Consider the following 26,205-nt stretch of genomic DNA (forward strand, 5'->3'; position numbering starts at 1 on the left):
TATATGAGATAACATTAACATGTATCTTTTCTTTAGGACACATACAAACAGCTATGTTAACTATAAGAAAACCTGTGGCTTCTATTCTGTCCTCCAAGAAGGGGAAGCACAAGTTATTTTTGTAAGACTAGTGCTGAATAGCAATACAACTAAATTAAAATGGAATGGAAAATTTTAATAAAATAAAAATACCGTCCTAATACAATACATACATTGACATATATTTAATTCTATACATACAGCTAGAAAATTTTCAGTTTAAAATAGCAATTTTTCTTTGATTTAAATATTAAAAAAAAAAAATCCAGCTTTACTGCAAGAAAAGGAAATACACATTCTTGTTCTGTCAGCTATAACCCTGTCAAATTTCATGGGAATTCTGCCAGAGTAACAGTTGCAAGACTAGTTTCCTCAATCTTACATTTGTCCCAAATGACCTTTTAAATCTCACCTGCAAACTCAGAAGCAAAGTGGAAGAAATTTCATGGCTTAGCATGAAATGCCAACTGCTGGGTGTATTCTGGGGCCAAGACATTAAGCAAAACGGATACAACTTTTTATGAGAATTAGTACATTCCAAGTGGGTGGAAATCAGTAACTAGGAGCCTCTTCTTGTAGCTCTCATTTATGCACAACTCCCTACTGACTTGAACAAAGACAGCTGAATCAGGCCCTACATTCCTTCAGACATTGTGTCAGCAAGCGATTGGGTGGCTCTGCCTCTGTTTTCCATCCCAGTGTTCCTCTAGCTATGAGATGTCTCAGTTCATAGGGAGTTCCCCCATGATGCAGTTGAAATAATAAAATAGGTAATAAGAGACCAGGGATTAGACTCAACCCACCGCATTCCATTTACAAAGCCCTTCCGTTGAGAAATAACACTATCATAGCATCACTTAGGGACCTCTCGTAGAATCAAATATGAATTTAGATGGTAGTGACTTGTGGAGGTCACCTGGTCCAGATCCCTGCAAAGAGCAGGCCCAAATCAAGAGCAGGCCATTCAGGCCCAATCCAGCCAAGTTCTGAGCATCTCCAAGGATGGAGACTCCACAGCCTCTCTGGCAGAACCTATTACAGTGTTTGACAGCTCTTACTGTGATGAATTTTCCTCATTATAACTTGTGCCTGTGGCCTCTCATCCTATCACTGCTCACAATCACCCAGAAGGCAGGCTCTGTCTCCTCTAAAGGCATCACTAAGATCCTCCTTAACCTTTGCTTCTTAATGTTGAATGAGCCCTCCCCTAAGAGGTTCTTGCTTTAGCTCCTAACCATCCTGGTGGCCCTCCACAAGGCTCACTCCAGGTGCCAATGCTTTTGTTTTGTTCTGTATTACTGGGGTGCCCAGCACTGAGTGCACTACTGCAGATACCACTGCAGATCCCAAAAGCCAAAGGAGGGGAAGAATCAATTCTCTCCACCACCTGGTTATGTTCCCGCTAACACAGCCCTGTCTGCAGTTGGCCTTCTTCACTGCAAGGGCACACTGCTGACTCACGTATGAGTGACTCCAGCCAGTGAAAAGTTCAGTACAGCTCTGCTCTGCACTTTCCTTTATTCAGTAACTTTCCAAAAGGCTGACTTCATTTCCTCGGGTTTTCTAGATACCAGTAAACTAAATGAGACAACCTCATCTGGAGTCTGTGACTCCTTACAGGGTATAATATCATTCAGGAATTACTTTTTTTTCCACCCTGTCCATTCAAAGTACTAAGATTTACTTACTGAGAATCATTGAGGCAGCTGCTCACAAGTAGCAGCAGCCAGTCTTCATTGCTTCAAAATGCCCACCAGCTGTAAAGTCTTTTATACATCACACTGTATAGAACACAATCCATTTGTTAGCGTATACTTCTTTAATATATTGCATGCCACAGTTCCAGCACTATTACTTGGGTATATTCAGCCCACAAAAGTCAATAGAAAACATCCTATTACCTTTAAAATTATTTCATTATAAGCCCCTTCTCATTTATGTACTGGCTCAGCGGGCAACAAGCTGATCATGTCCTAAGCAATCAGCTATAAAGCACATAAATAATGCAAATAATCTAGTTGCCTTTCCTTGTAAGGAAACACAGGAAATAATAATTTCAGTTAAGTCAAAACCATATTCATTTTCCAAGTAACCAAAAGAAGTTAAGGAAGCCATTTGAGTAGGAAATTGCAATAAATTCCAAATACTGCAGCTCAAATTGGAAACAAGAAGGGACAGGAGGAAAGCTCTGTATGTTTTTGAAATAATTTTTTCCTTTCCTACAAGGAGGATTAAGATAGAAGGATAATTTAAAATTCATTATTTACAACACTTGAAAGTGAATGTTTACTTACGTTTCTAGTATCAATTACAATAGACTACAATTTAAAAAGGGGAAGCAATTCTAATATTAAAAAAAAAAATCTTTAAAGCTTCTTTTGTTTGTTTGCGAGTTATCAACACCAGTCCACCCAAATTTGTTTGCTACTGTGGTGAATGGGGTGGAGTTTAGAAAAGATTGATTTGCTACTTTTTTTTTTTTTTTAATAAGGTACAAGCTTTTGACACTACAAATTTTAAGTAAAAATGTTGAAAACCATTTTTAGCTATGTGAACCACACAAAAAAAAATCCACACAACTTCAGACAAATAAGAACAGAGGTCGAACAGGCACACAGTCAAGTAGAGGAAATGTCATCTGACACCCATAAGGGAGAGCCAAGGAAAAATATTCATGGACAGGAGATGCTTGGGAAAAAATGGTATCTATATCTATCTATCTAGAGATACATGGATATATAGTAAGGCTGACTTTTCCCACTCCTGTTCATCAGTAAGAGGAAGGAAGTCTAATTTTATGGATGAAACAGTGAGTGATGTAAATAAGGAGATTCGTGCTGCCTTTTCAAGATAAGGAAATCTTTCAGAGGCTCCAGCCTAGATGCATTTTATGATAAACTATTGGGAAAACAGTTCCCCTGCACTGCAATGATCTGGAGAAACTTCCGTTGACAGTACAAGCCTAGTCCAAAGCCTGAGATCATTTTTTTCCCTCCATTTATTTCAGTGGACTACAGAGAATGCCCTGACTTCAGTGTGGTGAATGCCATTCCATCCAGTTAAGCTAAAATACAGCAGTAAAGTTTCTGAAAACAGCATTACATGGATTCTGATGCATTACGGAGAACTGGAAAAAATTCCCTTCACACAATTGGCTACAAAATCTTTCTTCCTTTTCAAAATATGCATTTCTCTACATTTTTTGGTCTACAGATGAGACTCTTTACCTACCTGACTTTTTGTCACTAATAGCAAAATAGCAACAAATCCACACAGTCCTGCTGACTAAATATTGAGAGTTCTGCATGGTGAAAATACAGAGAGAAATATTTGCAATGTTGTCTAAAACAATAAATTAATTTTTTTTTTGAATTTACTCCAACTCATAAAACTCAAGTCTTTAGAGCATGATACATACGCACATTCTAATACATGTTTGACAATAACAAATTCAGAGCTAAATGTGTTATAAAAACAACTGCACCTTTATATCAGTTGGATGGATCTCTGATAAGCATATGTGTTGACAATGATCATTCCCCATGGAAAGCTGAAAAGGGTTGCTTTTTCTAGGGAATCTCAGCATTTGAAATCTTATTAGCGTTTTCCCATTTCTGTTTGCTTATTTTCCCCGCCTTTTTTTTTGGGGGGGGGGGGGGGGGCAGGTATTGTTATTCTCCCAACAGTACAATAAATTGCATTTTAAGGGTAAGTTAGCCTAAGCAATACCGGTAAGCTGCTTACCCTCCTTTGATATGTTTGTTTCACAAATTGTCCTTCCTCTTCCTGTGGTGAAGAACTTTATCATGCTATTTGCAAGAGAAGGATGAAAAACAAAAATTAAATGTTTTCAATAAATTATTGTAATTTATGGCACTAGCTAAACCCCATTGCAAGGGAAAGGTTAGCCCCATGCTTAACCCCAGTAACATTCTGGAGAAGACAGCTCTTCTAGCTTATTTAGAACTAAGTTCTGTGTTCTGTTAACTGTGGTAGAAGGATTGTAATAGAAAATGTATGGAACTTCTTCCACTTATGTGAAATGCATGTGAGATTTAGCCCAGGAAGATGCTAGGAAGTGCAACAATGTGTTAATCTGCAAATCCCAGCTATAAACCTGTTGAGTCTGCTTTGTTCAACCCTACCACGGAGCCATCAGCAAATAGCCATGTTTCAAGAAAACCAGCTGCCAGGTGTATAAGTTGCTGTTCTTCAGGTGATCAGCAAAATACATTCCACAGTTGCCAGCACTTCTGCAAGAAAGCATTTAGCAGGCAGTGTGGAGATTTAATTTATAGGGTTGTTCATATTCCAGAAGCTCTAGGAAACCCCAAGTGAAACTGTGACTCTATTGTATTATACCAGTACCATGGAAAGGAAGCTCCAAGTAGCAATTGCTGTTTGATACCAGGTCTAGGCAAACTGTAGCAGTGGTGGAAAGACACTTCGACAGCAAGGCAGAAGCATATGCAGTCACCTCTAGCACGACTACAGAATTCATTTACCATAACTAGATCTTACAGCTTTAGGAAATAAGGACTTGCAAAGTCATTTTTAAAACCTGCTTTCCTTATCAGCAGTCTCATTCCTCTGAAACTACAGAAAAGGATGAGAATACTCAGCTTTTTATGTTGCTCCTTTTTCCCCTCTTCTGGTAGCAAGAATTTTAGCAAGTGTTTTGTAACATATTTTTCCCCCACAATTGTTTTCTCCTCATTCCTCCCCTCTACTTTCTAAGTTTAAGGTCAGCTTAATCCATACTTCAACAGCAGGAAACATGGTGACCTAAGTCATAATCTGTAGGAATAAGGTATAAACTGCTGGGGGTTGGACAAGGTGACTTCTTGAGGTCCCTTCCAACCTCAACCATTCTGTGACTCTGTGAATCTGGTAGGAACTCATTTGATAAATCTAAGTCTGCCCAAAATAAAAGAAACCCACCTTACAACTCACATATATCTGACAGGTGGTTTCTTAGCCCAGATGAAACCTTCCTTAACTATTACAGAGATATGAGAAGGTGACTGAGCACTGGATCAGGGCGCATCAGAAAGGCTGTATAGTATCCATCCTTGGAGATATTCAAAAGCCTGTACAACTGGCTCTGGATGGCCCTGCTTGAGCAGGGGGTTGGACCAGATGACCTCCAGAGCTCCCTGCCAACCTCAACCATTCTGTGATTGCGACCTGACAAGCAAGGTTACAGGGATTATGAGCTTCATACTTCCTCTTTGATACTTCTAAGGCACAGCGTTTCAGTAGATTTTTCTCTCCTTTGGAGGCCTAGAGTCACTGAGTCTGAATCCATACTGACCAAGTTCCCACTTCTATCTAAGCACAGAAACCCAAAAGTCCTACTTGGACTTGTGTGCAGAGCTCTTAAGTAACCATTTGTTTCTAGGAAGAGGGTAACTGGAGCACATGTGTGCCTGAAATTGCAATGTTATGGAACTCCTACATGGATTTGATGCAGAAAGCTGCAGAGAATAACAGCAGCACTACCAAAGGAGACAGGGAAACTTGTTTCAGCTGTCAAGCCCAAGTGCCCACACTGCAACATTGGAGTGGCACAGCTAGGACTAGCCCATCTGCAGAATTGCCAGGTGTCAGGCAGGACACACCACGTGGCCATGGACCTTTCTCTACACAGACTTCTGCACATCCTTCAGCTAGACCCCAGCAGCTAATTTGAGTAAAAAAATCTTATGTATCAGCTGCCTGCTTGTGTGGTTTCTACAGATGTAGATATGATTTTATTTAATATGAAATATCTTACCTGCTTTCTACATGCAAACGTGAATGATTTTTATTTCGTTTGAAGAAGAGTTGAGAACAAGTTAAAATCCCTGGCTGGTGAATCGGTCACAACTTCCCCCAGGGACTGCTCAGGCGTCCACAACAATAAATAGAGTCAAAGCCTCTACTTGCTCAGCTCATGTTTATTAGAACTATCTGCTAATGACCTAAAGGCAACAATGTCGAGAAACGTAGGAAATAGCTTCACCAGCTATTGGATATTATAACATACATCACTGATAGGCAAAGCATCTCTTGCAAGAGCAGGGCAGGAAGACAGAAGTTACGTTTTATGATGAATTTTACTTTCTACATTTGATTTCCTTCCACCTTGGAAGGAAACTGAGGTATTTAAGTTTTCCACAAAAGAAAAATCATGAAGGAAAAGAAGATGGCTGTGGGTCTCTTAAACTGACTCATTTCAATTTTGACTTTTTTAAATTTGCAAAAGTTTACAAGTTGAGACTCATTTTAAAACAAAAGGTTTCACTCAGATCACGTTAAAATGTTTTGATACTTGGAATGTTTCAATTTTTTTCATAACTAAATATGAAGACAAACAATTTTGTGAAGTATTTTAAGAGAACTGTATTTTCTATTGCTAAACTGACAACATTTTCTTTATTGACACGATGCCCCTTTAATGCCCCCATATTTTCTTCCAAATAATAGTCCAAGACAGTCTAGAAAAAAATGGAAAAGTTCCAAATGGATAGTTTGAAAAGAGCAGCTAACTTCTGAAAACCAATCCTCTACATACATTTTTCTTAATATATTCCTGATCAGAAAAAGGAGAAAAGAGACAAATGTTTGATGACGTACCCTATCCTGTAATAGCAAGTCATTTCAAAGCCTTTAAAAAACAGACTCTAGAATGCAAAGCACTTAACCATTAACTATTGCTTAATTAAGTCTGTGCTGCAGAACTCCATCGTGTTGATTACAACATCAGCAACCTGAACAAAGAGCAGCAGTTTCCATTCTGATCTCAGCTGTTTTCCAGCTAGTAGAAGCGACATCCTACATGAAAATAGCTATTGGGTAGCTTAAAGGCAGATCCCACTCCTTCAACAGCCTCTATATGTCCCACAACTTGCACAGGCCCAAACAGTATTGGGTGCACCACAGAACTGGCATGTCCCTCAGAACAACCGTACAGCACTACAGATGTGATTAGTTTCAGCTGATGTAAATCCTTGGCTGCAGTTTGAGTAACTAACACGGACACCAACACCCCTTTGGAACAGGTTTGAGGGCACAGAAAGAAATAAAATAAAATAAAATAAAATAAAATAAAATAAAATAAAATAAAATAAAATAAAATAAAATAAAATAAAATAAAATAAAATAAAATAAAATAAAATAAAATGTTTAGTACACAGATTTAAGATATTTTAATACATTTATTTTAAGGCTATGGGTATAGTTTGGCCTTTAACTAAAGTCAACATATAAAGAACAGTTAGGTTTAGTGATTTACAGTGGCAAGAAATCCTGTCACTATGAACTGGTTTCTCTATTGAAAGAGAAGATGAGTGGAAGGAAGAAGTTACCAGAAGACTTTTTTTTTTCTTAACAGATTATTAACACTGTCCTTAAACCTATTGTGATGAAGTGTTATATAAAAGTACATATGGTAAAAGACCACTAGAGGGGAGTAAAGTAACTTAAAAGTGAGTATTTCCTCTACTCGGTTTTGCTGTACAAATTGCATTTGCACATGTTAATTAACAGCTATAGTAAAACCAGAGTATTAAAGAACTGCATTTGCTTAACATTTTAAAGCACAGTTGATTAGATAATTACAGTATTTCTGTACCTCTGTCCCTTCTCACTAGGCTGCGGGCTGACAGGGAACATTCATCATCTGGATGAAGCCAGAACACCAGGGATGGCATTGAGCCAGAACATTTGGCAATAGACATGAATTTCTTTATTTGTATTCAGATTTACAAAGGAGCATCATTACATGATGGAAACAGGCTCATTTTTATCAAGTGTTAAAAAGGCACTGAGCTTAAAAGCTCTCTTGGTAGGTAAGCATGTACAAGAGGCAGGAAAACAAGAACCTTGGTTCTCACATAGATCACTGCCCCAAATCTATACAACACTGAAATATTTGCCCAAGCAAAAGGAACAGAGAGAGAAGCATGATTAATTTTAAAGTGTGAAGTATTCTGCATCAGAATGCTGGGTGAAATCTCACTACAGCTGCAAGTAATGTGCTCCTGTATCACTGCCAGGTTACCATAGTCTGTCTCCATTGTAACCCATCTACACCGTGGGAGACAAGACTGTGCAGTGAATCTGCACAAAAGAGAAAATGTTTAAAATAAATTTCAATGGGAAATCTTAGCAACTCCTGCAGAACAAAGGGAAACATGAGAACAGAGTTCCAAAAGCAGAAGAATGGCTTTGACAGCAAATTTTAAGCATGAATGACTGAAATATATATATGTGACTGTGTATCTTACTACTGCTGGGAAGTATACCCAGCTTGAGATTTTATGGGAAAAGAGATACTGTATGGTATTAAGTAGATCTCCAAACTTCACTGGAAAGTACCAACTTACCAATAAAAAAGTAAAATAAATGATGAGGGGGCAATGAGATACAAAATTCCAAAGGTGCTAAGAAAAGCCTGTAAATGCAAGCTGGAGTTCTCCTTAGTCACATACCCACAGATAATACTTACTGAACCTTGATTTAATCATAGCAATCTTGAAAGATTTTCATCATCACAGATGGGTGTTTTTCTAGCATTGTAGTAATTCTGCAGAAGAACTGACCATCAGTTGAAACAGTCTGAAAACTATCAAGCATGGCTGGATCAATACTGTTGGGTCTAATTTTTTTCCATTTACTCTTTGCTGTCATTTGGACTCTTTCCACATTTGCGTGCAACAACAGACCTATACATCTTAAAAGCTGACTTACGCAATAAAGATTGATGTTACTTAAGTGAAAGAAAACTGAGGAGAGTAACAGCAGTTTTTAAACATGTGACATACTGACATATAAAAGAAATCCCTATTCCTTGTACTTGGTACATTGCAGAAGTAGTAACAGGCTTAAACTGCAGTGGAAGAGCTCAGGTAAGACACAAAGGGAAAGGGGAAGCAGAGGCAGCCTTCCAGCATTAAGGATAATGAGATACTGAAAAGCATTTGTCTGGGCAGTTGTAGAGTCTCCGTTACTGGAGAACTTGAACACCATATTGGACAAACATCCATTAGGACCAACATAACAACAGCTGATTAAGTATTGTGGCAGGAAAAAGGACTGGACAACTCTTTCAGTATGCTAAAGGTAGAAATCTGTGATATGTAATCATAATTCATGAATATGACAAATCATGAATCTTTTAAGACAAGAAAAAATGGTATCTATCACTCTGGTGAAGAAGTTTATAATGATGAATGTATTTCCCACAACAAAAGGTGGAACAAGAGGATGAGGAGGGGGCCAGAGAAGGAGGAGCAGGGGGCAAGAAATTTTAGAAACTACACGATGTTCAAGCAAACTAAAAAAAAGAGTCCATACAAAGCCAAAGACAGGCTAAGATTAAAATTAGAAAAGAAAAAAAAAAAGAGGGTAACAAAAAAAAGAGCCAAATAAAACTGGCAGATGTAAGGTCTAAGAATTAATAAAAAGTAAAGAAGATAAACTCAAATAGAACAGAATATGAATCAAAGAAATATAAAAGCATAGTTAAGTGTTGAAGAAATTAAAAAATGAAGGTAATTTAGTGGTTAAAGCACTAACCTACAATTTAAAATACCTGTTTTTAATTCCCTGTTCAGGCTTCCTAACTTTCTGAACAAGCTACCTAAATTCTCATGGCCTCAGTTCCTACTGAGGCTACTGCCGTTAAAGACAACAAAAAATCCTTTTACAAATATATCAACGCGAAACGGAGGACTAAGGAGAATCTCCATCCTTCACTGGATGCAAGGGGAAACCTAGTTACTAAGGATGAGGAAAAGGCTGAGGTGCTTAATGCCGCCTTTGCCTCAGTCTTTAGCGGCAATACCGGTTGTTCTCTGGATACCCAGTGCCCTGAGCTGGTGGAAGGGGATGGGGAGCAGGATGTGGCCTTCGCTATCCATGAGGAAATGGTTGGCGACCTGCTACGGAGCTTGGATGTGCACAAGTCGATGGGGCTGGATGGGATGCACCCGAGGGTACTGAAAGAACTGGCGGAGGAGCTGGCCGAGCCGCTTTCCATCATTTATTGGCAGTCCTGGCTATCGGGGGAGGTCCCAGTTGACTGGCGGCTAGCCAATGTGACACCCATCTATAAGAAGGGCTGGAGGGCAGACCCGGGGAACTATAGGCCTGTTAGTTTGACCTCAGTGCCAGGGAAGCTCATGGAGCAGATTATCTTGAGGGTCATCACGCGGCACTTGCAGGGCAAGCAGGCGATCAGGCCCAGTCAGCATGGGTTTATGAAAGGCAGGTCCTGCTTGACGAACCTGATCTCCTTCTATGACAAAGTGACGCGCTTGGTGGATGAGGGAAAGGCTGTGGATGTGGTTTACCTTGACCTCAGTAAGGCTTTTGACACCGTTCCCCACAACATTCTCCTCAAGAAACTGGCTGCTCGGGGCTTGAACTGGCGTACGCTTCGCTGGGTTAGAAACTGGCTGGATAGCCGGGCCCAGAGAGTTGTGGTGAATGGAGTCAAATCTGGTTGGAGGCCAGTCACTAGTGGTGTCCCCCAGGGCTCGGTACTGGGGCCGGTCCTCTTTAATATCTTTATCGATGATCTGGATGAGGGTGTCCAGTGCACCCTCAGTAAGTTTGCAGATGACACCAAGCTAAGTGCGTGTGTCGATCTGCTCGAGGGCAGGAAGGCTCTGCAGGAGGATCTGGATAGGCTGGAGCGATGGGCTGAGGCCAACTGTATGAAGTTCAACAAGGCCAAGTGCCGGGTCCTGCACCTGGGGCGCAACAACACCAAGCAGAGCTACAGGCTGGGAGATGAGTGGTTGGAAAGCTTCCTGGCCGAGAAGGACCTGGGAGTATTGGTTGATAGTCGGCTGAATATGAGCCAGCAGTGTGCCCAGGTGGCCAAGAAGGCCAACAGCATCCTGGCCTGCATAAGAAGCAGTGTGGCCAGCAGGTCTAGGGGAGTGATTGTCCCCCTGTACTCGGCTCTGGTGAGGCCGCACCTTGAGTACTGTGTTCAGTTTTGGGCCCCTCGCTACAAGAAGGACATGGAGGTGCTCGAGCGAGTCCAGAGAAGGGCGACCAAGCTGGTGAGGGGTCTTGAGAACAAGTCTTACGAGGAGCGGCTGAGGGAGCTGGGGTTGTTCAGCCTGGAGAAGAGGAGGCTCAGGGTCGACCTTATCGCTCTCTACAGTTACCTTAAAGGAGGCTGTAGAGAGGTGGGGGTTGGTCTGTTCTCCCACGTGCCTGGTGACAGGACGAGGGGGAATGGGCAAAAGTTGCGACAGGGGAGTTTTAGGTTGGATGTTAGGAAGTACTTCTTTACCGAAAGGGTTATTAAGCATTGGAACGGGCTGCCCAGGGAAGTGGTGGAGTCACAATCCCTGGAGGTCTTTAAAAGACGTTTAGATGTAGAGCTTAGCGATATGGTTTAGTGGAGTACTTAGTGTTAGGTCGGAGGTTGGACTCGATGATCTTGAGGTCTCTTCCAACCTAGAAATCTGTGATACTGTGATACTCATAACTACTCTTGTACATAGAAACTTGCTGCGGTAGGAGACAAGGTTTCAGTTGTGCACAACTGTTAAAACTTGAGTAAAATAGTATTGAATTGCAACATCATTAGAATAAAAACAGAACTCAAGCTAATGCAGCATAAATACAATATTAAAACAAGGAACCATCTGAATGAAAAAGACATAATAATATATGATGAATTCTTGAACAAAATAGGTAAGTTCTTTTAGAGTATGACTGAGTTTGTGAAAATAAATGGCAAATTTATTTTAAAATATTTATTTAGTGGCTATGTTACAGTCCTGAGTCAACTACACAAGTCCAACAACATAGCTTGTGAAAGTACACATCCCCCATTCCTAATGTCAGCTATCCAATTTCAGGAGTTGCCACCCCTTATGCTAGCCTGTCCTAGCTTCGTTCTCTCCTACTGATGTTAGAAGAAGGAGGGTTGAGAAATGCTTTTGACTAAGTTGTTGATTCTTGGGCTAAGTAACTAAAACTTAACTCACCAGAGAAAGACTGACAAAGTTTGGGTATGGATCTTCCCATCAGGCATCTGGAGATGATTTTCATTTTGAAATTCCCTCTGCAACTTCAGAGCTCTCTGCAGACAGACAATAAATATTAGGTGAGCAAGGATTTAACTGTTTTTTGCAATCTACATCCACATTCTCACATGCATTGATGCACTGGTCACTGATGTTGCCTGGTACTGTGATGCAATACAAATAAAACAGCAAGTGTCTAGATTTAAACATTATCCCTTTTACTAGGTGGGAGTGGAAGGACTCCACCCCTCCTCCCTCCTTCACGTGTCTGTTTAACATCTTCTACCTGTCCCACAGGAGAGGAAGGGACCACAAACCCAGCAAGTTTTTTAAAAGCTACAGTGAAACAACAAAATAAAGACACACTTACAAAGAACACTGAGCAAGACAACAGACGGAAAACATACAAAGGAAAACGTACCTTAAAAGGTTACGTTCCAGAAAAATTTTAAGAGCAGTTCATGTATAGGCACAAAGCTCGGCACATTATGGAGCAGCTACAGAGAAGCTACTGAACCCATCTGGGGTGAAGGATTACATGGAAAAGTGTGCTCTGTACACACCAGAGAGATCTGGGGGCCTCAGCTGCTCCATCTGAGCCATCGGTGGTGTCTGACAGGATGGCTGCATGGTTTCTTCTGCAAGCTTTCTTCACCTGGCAAAGGTTTCTGGACAAGGCCAAAGGAATGAGTCTGTCTGATCAGTTCAAGCACCTGTTCAAGCACCTCTTAAACAGCAATAAAAGCGTCTCTTTTCCTTAGCTTCTGCTACTCGGAAAAATGCTTGAGCAAACCAGAAAAGCCATTCCACGTTGGAAAAAGAAGCCTCCACTCAGGGATTAGAGGACAACCAGCAAAAGCTTCCCCCTGCACACAAGGCCACAGCTATTTCCTCAACTTAGAGCTGGGAATTTGGCCCTTGAACTTAACCACTGCCCGTGTTTGTTCAGGTACGAGCCGTCTCTCGTGGCCTTGTTTTGCTCCCACTGATGATGACAAACCCCACCTTCACTAAAGAGGAAGTGGGGTTGCATTTATTGGCAACATTAAAGGCCACCAAGAAATGCAGAGCTCTCTCACTCGATCACCTTACAAAGTCTCCAGACACAAACCAGTCTTGCAGACCAAGAGCTGTAACGCATTCTGTCTTGCCAGCTGGCCTAAAATATAAACAGGCAAGGCAGTTTGGTAAAGGAAGTTAAATACATTTTTCTCCATATGATCTCTCCTCAGTCTTGCTCTGTTTTCCTCTTAAAGGAAAAGGTAAACAGAAGTCTGCATTGCTATTTCAAGGGATAGCAAAGAATTTATTTCATGCAGCAGTCTCAAATTTTGTAACATGAATCATGAAATGGAGTCAGTAAAACAGATTTCCAGCATTTCCTCAGATTTTTATGTAATATTTCTTTTCCTTCAAACATGGGATTGCTGGTATTGCTTCAGGATGGAAAAAGGCACATCAAACAATGTTGCTGAAGTGACTTGGGATCACACATCATTCTTCTCCAAATATTTGTTGCAGCATTTTCCTACGTTTGAGTTCGGTGATACACTGAGTTGTGCAACAGCAGAATTTAATTTCTCAGAGTAGAGGCATGAATTAGGCTCTTGGTTTGTTAACAGTTGGCCCCCATTGCCAACATTAATACTATGTTTTGTGCTGAGTATCTTCCCTTTGCTGTTATTAAGTTCTCTCCAAGAAAGAACAAAATTTTCAACTGCAGTAGAAAATGACTTCACTTAAGGAACCACTTGCAGCATACATCTGTTGAAGAGACTTTATTTACTTTTATTTATAACTTTTATTCCCATTCTGAATATTTGAAGCATCTGTTTCAGGAAGCATATGTTGTGTTTCAGTCTGCATTGCATCAAATTGCTGTCTCAAGTCACGTGAAACGCACTTATGAACAACTTTATCATTAGCTTTCTCGGTAATACTTTCGCCACAAGATTTGCTTTCCATGCGGTTTAGCCGACTTTGAGATAGGCCATCTCTTTTTGAGTACTCTCCTCTGGTTGGCAGATCAGAATTTAGCAGCAGAGCTACAAGGCCAGGGAAGGAAACAGATTAACGGAAGGAAATGTTAACACTGGAAGAAAAAAAGGGCAGGGGGTTATTTGTTTGTATGCCTTTTTAAATAAAGATTTGTCAGTATTAGCACTGTCAAAATGAGCAGCATATGTTTACATATCTGTTCAGAGGCTTGTCGAGAACCAGTGCATCACCATACGCCTGCCTTTTCATTACTGCATCCATTAAATGTGCATTGTTAAGAAGGAAACAGCTATAAATCGCGACTAACCTGAGCGGGTAGTTTTGCTCTGGGATGTGTGTTGAAGAGGTGTTTCAAGTCCTTTAGCCATTGTAACAAGCTTGCTGGCAGCGTTCATTATTTTCTCCTCAGCTCTGACGAGAATCACAGAACATGAGAAAAAACTAAAAACCAATTCCTTTCAGATTGTACTTGAAAGTATTGCTAGCAAGAGCCAACAAACACTGAGAAGACAATATGTCAGACTGCTCAGCAATTCTCAGGCATCAAGCTCGGCAGTGACCCCGTGCCAGCCTCACCAGACCGGCAGCACTTCAGGCTGCACCACTGATGCTCCAACATAGCCCGAATTGCCAGTGGACTAACAGCATTATGCTAAAATTTACATAGCTCTTTCAAAAATAAATTTCCAAACATGCTTAAGCTTACCCTTCATAGTTCCCATTATCAGTGAGAAGTTGCTGAAGACATGTCAAATAGTATTTCCGCATTTTCCGTGCTGTCTCTTGGCGCGCTCTTAAAACCTCCGCTCTAATCATAGCGGCAGCCCTCTCCTTACTTCCATGGATATAATTAAGCATATCACCTACACAAACACACTTCATTAGCGCTAGTTTAACCCAGGATGGGAAGGGAACAAAAAACAAGCAAACAAAGAGGACATTTGAGCCAGTACCAAATATCAGACACAGGAATTTAATTGGCTCGCTCCGCATCTTCAGCACTATTTCACCAGCAGAAGGGGCAGGGACCAGAGAGGAATGTTGGCTGGCATATCCAGCACCAGGAATTCTTCCACAGAGGTACAGCTGGCACTCGGGGACCCACTGCCCTCCAGTAAGAGTTGGAGCTGCACTCGAATCCTCTCCTCAGCCAGATGCCTGCTGACTAAGCCAAAAGGGCCAGAAAGCAGGACACAGCACAAGAGAAAAGCAGGTGCTCCCTCACAACAAGTTGCTGGGCTGGCAGCTGCTTTGCGGGAGAAACAAGGTCAGCGCTCCAAATTGCCTTTACCATTTAACAACACATAATGTAGTACTACAAAGAAATTAAGGCAAAACGAGGCTTCGCCCCTCCAAATGAAGCTTGCCCAGCATCATGCCAACAACTCCATTTCTCACATTCACTCCAGCAAGAAAGCAAACAGCAGTTCTTAGGTGACTTGGCTGTCAGACTCCTGTGCGAGCTGGCTCAAGGACGAGGAAGCAACTGAGGGAATTATTTTGCTCTCTTAACATTTTAGCTAAGACTCTAGAACTTAACTCTTAATCTTGCTCACGGTTGTAATGTACAGAGCACGCACTTCTTCCAGCCCTTTCACAGAGCAGCAGGACGTACAGGGTTTTGAGACACCTCCATCGGACAGTGACCTGAAAAGCATACAAGTCACACACCACAATATGAGTAGCTTAGACCTGGTGAGCATCAGCTATTAAATCCCTTAAAAAGATCCCTTTTAAATACCTTGGCGGTGTTCCCAGGTCTCTCAGTTTAGCCTTCACCTCAGAGTTTTTGACAGTTAGAGCTTCAAGAAACTTCTCATTTCCTAGAAAAGCAAGTAACAAACCATAAAACACTGTACTTGCCTACACTCCAGTCAAGTTCAACATCGGACATCACAAAAACTGCTGCCTCTGGTAGAAGAGCTCCAGGTCACAAAGCTTCACCAGACAACATTCAGCTATGGCAGTAACTACCATGCAGAAATCAAACATAACACATTTTAGTAAAGCCTCAATACAAAATCATCTCAGACTAATTGTCACTGGCCCTCAGCACGCAGCCAGCACAGCCAAGCCGTTCTGAACTTCCCTTAGCTGACTCCCAGTGTGAACCTTTGCACCGTGCTGATCTTCAACAGCAATTCCTAAACGTCACACATCACCCACGTGCCCAAAATGAATCTAACCCAACCCGCGTACTTCCAGAGCTCTACTGCGACCTCCTTTTGCTGAGAAAGCATGCGCTGTCTTCAGCTAATTAAACTAACCACATGAGGCTGGAACCCCGTTACAGAATGGGGCGGCAGCACCGATCGAGTCACTGACCCCTCGCAGTCTCAGCAAACTCCCGTCCGCGATCATCTGAGTCTCCACAGAGGTCTCCAAACAGGCAGCAGCAGGAGACTCCTAGGCTGAATTCTCAACTGTTCACTTATTTATTTATTTTCCAAACCAACAGCCAAACAGGGGCTTCTGGAGTCAGCTGAAGGAAACTCTCCCAGCTGGGAAGACTCACATGCGGCTGACTTAAGTTAAGAAACTCACAAAGACTGGGCCACTTCCAGGAGAGCAACGGCTTCTTTCCATAGCCAGGACAGGGAGCTCTAGAGACAGAAGGGCTGCACTGCTTGCATTGTTTGGTGTTTAATAGATGGTTTGTTATTTTGGTGTTGAAGGAATTCAAGCCACATTACAGGCATAAAGCCAAAGGCTCTCTTGGGCTTTCTCACTCGATGTTTTGTGGTTGCACAAGAACTCAAACTAAACAGAAAGCCCCAGAGAGACTTTCATGCCTCCCATGAAGTTTTGCCACAGCTACACAGTCTCTGGCTTAGCCGTAGCACGTGACAGCTTTGAGAACAGCTACAACGCTCAACCATACACAGATTACACAGATTACAAAAGAGAAGGGAACAGGGGAAGGTGAAAGGGAGAAGCATTGCCCAGGCGAGTCACATTTCCTCAACTAAACTCTTCATCAAAACAATCAGAAAAACTACCAGGCCAGGTGAAGTACCATTCCCAATACAACCGTGTCCTTGACATGATGGCAGAATTCCCTGTCTTGTCTAACAGCAGCAGCAGCAGCAGCAGCAAGGAGTACGATTTGGTCGTCAAAGCTCTTGCTGAGTACTTACCCATTTCAAGACAGCATCTAGACCATACCCTGCTCAGCAGTCTCAACACCGGCTTGCTCACGGAACTATCACACCCCAAAGGTTGTCACATTCCTCCATCTACAACGTTAGTCGGAACAGCTACCTCTCCCTCTACCAGCCAGAGGCTCACCAGCCAAGACTGCTACTAACAAGCTTAGTTGGATGGCACAATCTGCCAGAGTGAAAACAAGCCCAATACCTCCATCTGTTCCAGCTCTCTGCAGGGGTGGACATCTTCTCGGCTTTCTTTGTGTTTCTGCCTGCTGACCAATGCCGTACGAAGGAGGTGTTGCCAGGTCTCCAGTTTCTCCTGTGTCTCGGGGCATGCTAGGGTATGCATTTTTATTGACGCTACTCAGTAGCTCTTCATATTTCTGCAATTGAAAAACACCCTCTGAAAACCCAGCACAGAGCCACACAAAGAAGAAATAAAGGCGTGCCACAGCATACTGCTTAATTGCTTTAACTTAGCAGGAATAAAAGCAAGCAACCCAAAGGAGACCAGTAGACCTAGTAATTGCATCCCAGGTGCTTTAGCCCTGCAAAAGAACTGAAGACAGCAGCTCAAATCAGGACATGATGAGTTTTGAACAGGCTCCCAGACTTAAGATGGCAGGTGCACCTCCTTAATTTATCTGTCTCGGTGCTAAAAAGGAATGCTCCTAACCTGCTATTCCTCTTCTTCAAACACTGAGAGTGTTAGAGATATGCTTAGCCTCTTCCTTTTCACTTGCTAGCCGTGCCTTAGCCCTCCCTCACAGGTCTAAAGGACTCTTCCTACCAGTAAACGTAGGTAGGAGTCTGACTTCTCAAAACCCTCTTCTGGTTGGCACTTACCACTTACAGAAAAATTACCTCTTTCCGTTCTTGCTTGTCCTTTTCCAGAATTGTGTGAACTGTTCTTCTGTAGGCTTTCTGTAAGCATGCCTTCAGTTTGCCTTTGCATCGATTATTTAATTGATCGGGAGCATCAGAACACCTGTCCTCCCAGGAACACTTACTAGCTGCGCACTCAACTAGCTCTTCATGGACTTCTTGCAACAAGTGCTCAAGCTCAACCAGAATCTTCTCCTCACAACGACTGATCTCATCCTGAAGTCTCTTCGTTTCCTGAGCCTCCCACTCCCGATGCTTCTGGTCTAGTAACATCTTCATTTCCGCCTCTTTCTGGGCGGAGAGATTGTTCTTCTGCTTTGCAAGATCCTCCTTTGCGGTGGCAAGTACCTCGTTAATCTTGTTTCTGTGGTCATCCAAGAAAAAACGGTAGTCTCTCTCATTCTGCTCTTGTATCCGCAAGATTTCTTCTTGCTTTTCTTTGTTCCACTGAGCACGGGCTCTGGCTAGTTCTGCTTTGATAGCCGCAGGCATTTCTTCTTTCTTTAGCTCCAACTCCTTCCTGAGAGAAACCACCTTTTCCTCCAGTTCTTTCATTCTTGCTCCAGACCTCTCTGTATTCTCATGTTCTTTCTTCCACTTCTCTTCGGCAGCTGAGAGAATCAGGGCTAACTGATCAACATATAAAACAGACCCGATCAACAAACACAGAATTCATATTAAAGCGTAACTGAGTAAATAATTAAGTGTACCTCAAAGTAAAGGAATAGCTCAATACCACCACCCATATGAAAGTGTTTTCAGCTACCTGCTTTGCTGCAGTCCCTTGGTGTTCCCTTTCACATTTTTCTTGTTCCGTCTTTACATTTACTTTATACTCTCTGAGGTCTCTTAATACTTGCAGCCACTTGTCACGAGCTTGGGTTAAAGCTTCCTCTACCTGTAAACAGGTAAAGAGCCTGCTTCAGTCACCATCCCTGGGAACATTTTTATTATTACTTTCACATGGCAGTGAAAGTTGTGCATGGCAGTTACAATGGATCCAGGCAAACTGAACTATTTTTTTGTTACCTGGATGGCAAGGTGTTTACAGTATTTATTTTCCAGTTCTATTTCAAATTCTCTTAAGGCCTCTCCGGAGGACATATTTTCTTTCAGAGCCTTCTCGATCTGCAGCTTCTGATCTGCAATGATCCCTGCTAACTCTTTGAATGAATCATCATCCACTACTGTCACTCTGTCAGTTTGGCTGCCGCAGTCATTGCAGTCAGCTACAGTTCTTCTCATTTCTTCCAGCCTATTTCGCCATTCTCTTTCTATCTCTCCAATGACTTGTTCTATATTCTAAGGAAAAAAATACATATATTTTTAAGACAATCTGCCCATTGTTCAAATATAAACACAGCTGCACTGGCATTTAACAAGCAAAAGTCAGCTTACACTAGTAAGCTTCCCTGATAGCAGAACACCAAAACCATGCTCTGAGAGCACCGAGGTTCTTCCAAGCCACGTCTCTACATTTCTGAAAAGCATCAAAACCTAACGCTTTGAGGTGCTTCTTAGTCAGTGGGTCCCCTCACGCTCTCCCACTCCCCTGCACCCTCCAAATACACACTTCCCACTATCTGTTTGTTAAAGGAGATGATTTTTCTTCCTCCTCCCAGCTTTATTCTGCATGGAAGGAGACAAAAGAAGACGTTCTCAGGATGACCAAATCAAACAGAATACAAAGCATAAACATTCAACACCCAATTAGTGTGGAAAACTCCAGCATGCTGTAGCTGTGATTACGGTCTGTATGCTGCTTTACAAGGTCTAATTTTGCAAAGATCCCAAGCATACGTCATACCTACTGACTTCATCAGAAGCGCCTGAAACAGCAGACCCTTAACAACCACCTCAAATGGCAGAAGCACAATGAGTAAGTCTAGTGTACATACATACAAGTCCTCCTTCTGAAAATAAATTGGTTGCTTCACTTGGTTCATTTGAAATCCCCAGGTAAAAGCTCCATACCTTTTTTTCTTCCTTCTCCCAGTGGACTTTGGCTAACGCGACTTCCTTTTCAACCTGCTCTCCTTTTTCTTTCAGCCACTGCTGCTTTGCTGCTCTCATAGAATCACTGTATTTCTCTTCAAGCTTGCTCCTCAGAAGGTTAAGAGACTCTTCTTTTTCTTCTAGAAGCCATTTCTTGAGCTTGGCCAAAAAAAAAAAAAGTGGCAATAATACTAAAAACACACCACGGATGAAGCATTCTCCAACATACAGGATGAAGCATTCTCCAACATACAGCAAATTGCCAAATTGCTCTGGTACAAAGCAATGAGAATGCATGAGATGCACGATGCACTCTCTAGAGCCTGACTTTACCAACAACCCCTAGGACAGGAGATTTAGCTCTCAGAAAGAGGTGTTGTAAGGCACAATATCAGAGGTTACTACAGCCTATTGCTCTAAAGCACATTCTCTTATCTAGCATCCGCATCTCCCAGCACTTTTTCAGCTGCATCTCTTTGCTGTGCTGGACTAAGCAAGACAGCTGACCTCCCTTCAGTCATTCTGCACTCATAGCTTCAGGAAAGCAACGCTCTTAATCAATGCTGCAGACTCCATTCGTTATTACTTAAAAAGAAAAAAAAAAAAACACAGCATTTGCACATCAGGTTTCTACAGGGAGAAGAAAACTTGCACTGTCACTAAGGTCTTTTGGAAACAAGCTCGAGATTGCAATAGCTCACGCTGCTGGCTGAATGGTCTCCAGGAGTCCACTTTATAAGAAGGACAACTGCGGGAAAAGGCATTGCCATTGGAAAGGGTTACTGCCACTGTATGTTAAACCACACAACACAGCAGTAGGCTAACTTAACAATCAATAGGTCACACTGCTTATCTTTCTGATACGGCTGCATCTCTTCCAAGGTTCTGCTCCAGACAAAGTTCAAGCCACTCCTGCACATTACATTTTTAAAACACGATGAACTGAGAGTGGTGTGTAGGTATGTCCAGTAGTACCTTCTCTTCTTTCAGCTGCTGCTCTTGCTCAAATTTCTGCCTTAAAGTAGCTTCCAAGGTGTCCTTCTCACCACAGACCGCTATGTAACATTCCTTCACCGCAGTCATCTCTCTGTTCAGCTCCTCTATGGTAGCCCTTCACAGCACAGATTACTCATTAGCAAACAGTCTTTACACTCACAGGACACTCAGTCTGTTTTAAAAAAGCATAACTGGCACCAAGGGCCAGACAGGAGCGGGAATGCTTCAGGAACAATGACAAAAAAGAAGAAAAAGAAAAGAAAAAGAAAAGCCTTACTTCAGCTGCGAGACCCTCTCTTCGTGACTTTGTAGAAGCTGCTGGTTTTCTGCAGCATACTTCTCGATCAGCTCTTTCTCAAACTGGGCTTTCATATCCTCATGATGGCGCTGATACGTTCTTTCACACCTACAGTTCCAGGAAAGGAAAGGAAAACACTCTTTAGTCCCCCTTGTAAATGGAGTTCTGCTCTTCTTTAAGCAAGAAACCAGATTTCCAGTGCAGACCCCTCCCCACAAACAGCTGGTACACAAACACACATGCAGGATAAAAATATCACAAAAGAAACAAAACAGAGTTAACAGACCTACCTGTCAAGCGCTTCTTGCTTATTCTCATCAAAATCTTGAACAATCTTTCTCATCTGACAGCAGAGATCCAGGTTTGAGTTTTTCAGTTTTTTCTCATTTTCTTTCAGTTCTTCAATAGTCAAAGTATGTTTCTGAACAAAGAGAAGTCAAGTAACAGGCAGGTTTTAAGGAACCTTTTATAATGCAGGCTTTGGCACTTTTTTTTTTGGGGTGGGGGAGTAAGGAGAGGGATGCTACTTAGAAAAAACAAAATGGAGAAAAGAACAAAGAAGAAAATTACTGCTGTGCAAAACATAAGCGGTATAATTAAATATTCTCTTTCAAAACTTATATTTTTTTTTTCTTTGTGGAGTTACCAGCCCTCAAGGTCAAAATACTTCAGATAAATAGCAAAGTATGCCACCAACATAAGAACTCCTCTAGTGAATTCAGAGAATATTTAGCATGTTACTACTGACAAGCAGTTCCTACTCATTACACCTCTATTTAGACAAACTTACGTTTTGAGGATCAACGATATCAACGATCAATGGATGATCATTCCACCGTCCATCAGGCTTCTGAGGCTCAACTGATCTAGAGAAAGAGAAGACGCTTACCTAGGGTACTCACGACCTCAATCAAGCAAAACAAACAAACAAACAAAAAACTACTTCATTAAAGTAACTGGCATCTACTTTATTTCTCAAAGAGCCCCTGCCATACTGCCTACTGCAGTACAGCACGCCTTTTACGTGGATTACTCTCATTTACCCCATCAGCTGAGATTTGGCTCTGCTCTCAACAGCACAACTTAAGTAAGAATAACAAAAAATAAAGTACAAAGGGACTTACTGCTCCTCACTCTCGTGAATGCTACAGTCTGAATAGCTGGAGAGCTGGTCTCCACTGTCCTCCAGCATATCATGGGGAAGGTCTGTCAAGAGTTGTTGCAGCTGAAGCAGAACAAACCATATGCATTAGACGCTTTTCAAAAGAACCCATAGGACTTCATGCAAAGACAGGCAGACACAGATGAAAGAGGCCACTTGCACAAAACCCTGACTTTCTTCCTCCATTGAAAAGGACATCATTCCTTGACAACACTGGAATTCACAGAGATTTGCACCACGCAATGCTTAAGAGACTACAGTTACCAACCTAGGAATTTTTCTGGGAAAAACAAACAAACAAACAAAAAAAACTTATCTAATGTTCCCTGGTGTATAAGAAACAGGCAGGATTTCTCTGAAGGGTCATATTATATAAATAACATCTATATGGCCTGAAACTCCATTTTAGACTTTGGTGAGGGCAAAAACAACGGTCACAAATTGACTGGCTACCTTTACTAGTTCAAATGGATTTTATAGTCAATATGCACAGTGACTGGTGAATAATCAATTTGATTATTTGATTAAACTAACAACGTAAACTAGGATAAAGGAATTTTATTTTCATATGAACGTATATAGCAGCCTAACCAAAAGTATACTTCAAAACTATTAATTCATGGCTTTTGTATTAGTGCAGAGTTCAGGACTGATAAACACTCATGCAGTGCTTTAAAACTACTAGAAGCACATCTGAATGACTGCACTGAAATAAGACAATTCCTTTTTTTAAAAACTGTTGCCATCTTTGGGATCATGGGAACATTCTGGAGGAAACGTTTCGAGCAAATCTATTTCAAAGCTTTTTAAGAAAAGGAACCAAATCATATTTTTGCATGCTAACATACACTATTCCAGAGTAGTTTAAACTGCCTTACAGAAAGCTAGTCATATTTTTTTTTGCTTAGAAAGTTATTTTAGAATATAAAGATAGCAATAATAATTTAAAAAAGCAACAATCAAAAAGACTTCTCAACTTACTTGTTGTAATGACTCCTGTATAGTATGTACCTCTTCTTCCAGGTTTTCATAGAGGCTTTGATATGGGGCCACGTGCTGCACTTCTAGACCTGAGTAGTCCATTCCATTTTTCTCATTGGGCAACTCAGGATCTACACAATATATTCAGTTATTACATGCAATGTCTGTGACCCAACCCAGTTTTTCTCTGAAGTTTCAGGCAAAGCACATGTTCATTAGAGCAAAAACATGAACTGCCTCTTCTTAAATATTCCTTTAGTTTTTCAGTTGCAACTATGTCAGAACATAAATTATCATCTACAAAAACTTTATCTTAAAAGTATCATATTTTCTCAGATGCTACAGTAGATAATCTCTAAAAATCAAAGAATAGACTACGAGTTAAAGACATTTTTTCTAAACATCTACAGAACACCACCAGAGCACCAAAGGTTTGTTCCTAGAAATTTACCAGCAGCAAAAAGTCATTACTTTGGGGATGCGAGCTAGAGAGAGAACAAGAATAAATACACAAACACTTTCCACCACATAGTTACAACATTTCGGTCTAAACTTGTTGGCACAGCTGTTACAATACCAAAGAACAGGAGAAGAAATTAAATTGTTATCTACAGAGTTTTAATGTATTTGACAAGTTTTTCCCAATCATTAGGGTATTCCCTAGATTTACTATATCTCAGCTCCAGGAAGCAGGAAAGGAAAGGCAACATCACTCGCTGAAGACCACCTCTCCTTTGTGCTACTAGCAACTAAAGACACATGAAATCATAGGTTTCACTCCTCCACTGCCTTGGAATGAGTCAAAAAGAAAGCAGCACATCCACATCATCAGGAGGGGTCGTATTTAAACTGAGCTCAGTCTACCAGTTTAGCTAGCAGGACTCCAAGTGTGGGTAAGGGCTAAGCACTTCTAAAAGTGACATCAAATCACTCTTCTAATATGTAAATCTCTTCAATTTCCAGGAAAACAAATTGTTTTACTGTAACAGAAGACTTAAATGAATGCAAAAAGTCTTAAAACATCTTGACCAGTGAACACAGCATAGCCTCCATTCAGTGAGCTTAATAAACATCACATCCCACTGATGCTGTCTCCACATCTGCTCTTCCTCATGAGGAAAACACACAAAATGTTTTTCCATAGACAAAGGTGACACAGATCCTGAACTTTTTTTAATAGGTGATTAAGTTTTAACTTGCACAAATGTACTTCAATCATTCCATGTTTGCTCTCAGCAGAAGCCTTGACAGGCTGGGCAAGCAGCCCTGTTCCCAAACCATTCAGTTCCCCATTCCATCAAAAGCAACAAACCTTCAGCAGAAGTGCATTTTCCAGTTCAGTCCAACCATACAAGTAAGACTTTAGAGGCTGCTCTGATTGCAGCAGAGGGTCAGCTCCCGCTGACCCCAGCACTCCGAAGGCTCCTCAAGCAGTTGGTGAGGTCGCTAAGGACTCTCCCCCCTCACGGCAACACGGAATGTTTCCGTGCGCACCCACGGCCTCTTGTCCCACCACTGGGCACCACTAAGAAGAGCGTGGCTTTGGCTTCTTTACACCCTCCCTCCGTACATATTGGCAGTACATGTTTGGCCTCTTTACACCTCCCCATCCATACATATTTATGTACGTGGATAAGATCACCCCTGAGCCTTCTCTTCTCCCGGCTAAACTGGCCCACCTCATGGCCTTTCCTCACAGGAGAGATGTTCCTCTCAACTCCCTAAACTTATAATCCTACTTACGCACATATACTTTCTCTTTCCCTCTCTCTGAGCAATAACTCCACAATTATTCACTGCTTGTTCACTGTTGTGTGCACAAGCACAACGTTCTTCATCCAAGTAGAAAGTTTTGGAACAGATATCAGATCCCACACCACGTTTGCAACAACATCTTAACAAGTCCTACAGCTGTTGTTCTACAACACATTTTTGCAAATATTTTTTACGTTACCTATGCTCCAGAAAGTGATCTGTTAAGTCAATGTTGGGCAGATTACTGTACAAGAAAATGATTTTATCAACCTATAGGAAACCACTCTGAACAGTCACATTAAACACATTTTTGCAAATTCCCTTGACAAAACAATAGGAACATCCAAAAAAAAATCTACTAAAAAAAGAACATCAGCTTTTGTAGATATTAAAATTTGTAATTTATAATCCAAAGTGTTCCTCGTTCTTTTCGAAATTAGACGGATTTTTGAAGAAAGACAGCTGTTGCTTTCTAATTAAAAAAAAAAATAAATTACAAGGCTGAGAAATAAATGTCTCAGCAGCTGCAGAGCTCTCTGGAGTTGTAAGCGCACCTAGATATAAAATAAATATTAGGTGAGCAAGGATTTAACTGTTTTTTGCAATCTACATCCACATTCTCACATGCATTGATGCACTGGTCACTGATGTTGCCTGGTACTGTGATGCAATACAAATAAAACAGCAAGTGTCTAGATTTAAACATTATCCCTTTTACTAGGTGGGATTGGAAGGACTCCACCCCTCCTCCCTCCTTCACGTGTCTGTTTAACATCTTCTACCTGTCCCACAGGAGAGGAAGGGACCACAAACCCAGCAAGTTTTTTAAAAGCTACAGTGAAACAACAAAATAAAGACACACTTACAAAGAACACTGAGCAAGACAACAGACGGAAAACATACAAAGGAAAA

The 26,205-nt window shown here is 41.4% G+C and overlaps 1 protein-coding gene across 2 annotated transcripts; it reads right to left on the reverse strand.

Moving 5' to 3' along the window:
• Positions 1-13,837: 13,837 nt before the first annotated feature.
• On the reverse strand, positions 13,838-25,008 carry LOC136791728 (centrosomal protein of 152 kDa-like). 2 transcript variants are annotated; one of them, XM_067004151.1, is made up of 17 exons: positions 24,851-25,008; positions 23,539-23,669; positions 22,520-22,620; positions 22,186-22,261; positions 21,686-21,816; positions 21,375-21,503; positions 21,077-21,212; positions 20,081-20,260; positions 19,136-19,408; positions 18,873-19,004; positions 18,086-18,736; positions 17,430-17,604; positions 15,814-15,895; positions 15,613-15,719; positions 14,779-14,935; positions 14,380-14,483; positions 13,838-14,166 (listed from the first exon to the last, which is right to left on the reverse strand). In XM_067004151.1, exons 2-17 carry the CDS (start codon positions 23,638-23,640, stop codon positions 14,120-14,122), a joined length of 2,583 nt encoding a protein of 860 aa, XP_066860252.1. In that variant the 5' UTR covers positions 23,641-23,669; positions 24,851-25,008; the 3' UTR covers positions 13,838-14,119. The 2 variants fall into 2 exon arrangements, with proteins under 2 accessions (XP_066860252.1, XP_066860251.1); XM_067004150.1 differs by having other exon boundaries at positions 13,838-14,119; positions 24,851-25,007.
• Positions 25,009-26,205: the final 1,197 nt, after the last annotated feature.

Source organism: Anser cygnoides, chromosome 11 (assembly GCF_040182565.1).
Source record: "Anser cygnoides isolate HZ-2024a breed goose chromosome 11, Taihu_goose_T2T_genome, whole genome shotgun sequence".
NCBI classification, from domain to species: Eukaryota; Metazoa; Chordata; class Aves; order Anseriformes; family Anatidae; genus Anser; species Anser cygnoides.

Excerpts from the sequence above, each read along its gene's own strand:
- LOC136791728 (XM_067004150.1), bottom strand. The coding sequence starts at position 23,640 with ATGGACTACTCAGGTCTAGAAGTGCAGCACGTGGCCCCATATCAAAGC. Across the intron at positions 19,409-20,080 it reads GGGAGAAGGAAGAAAAAAAG|AATATAGAACAAGTCATTGG; the intron begins GTATGGAGCTTT and ends TTTTTTCCTTAG. Across the intron at positions 18,737-18,872 it reads AAGGGACTGCAGCAAAGCAG|TTAGCCCTGATTCTCTCAGC; the intron begins GTAGCTGAAAAC and ends TATGTTGATCAG.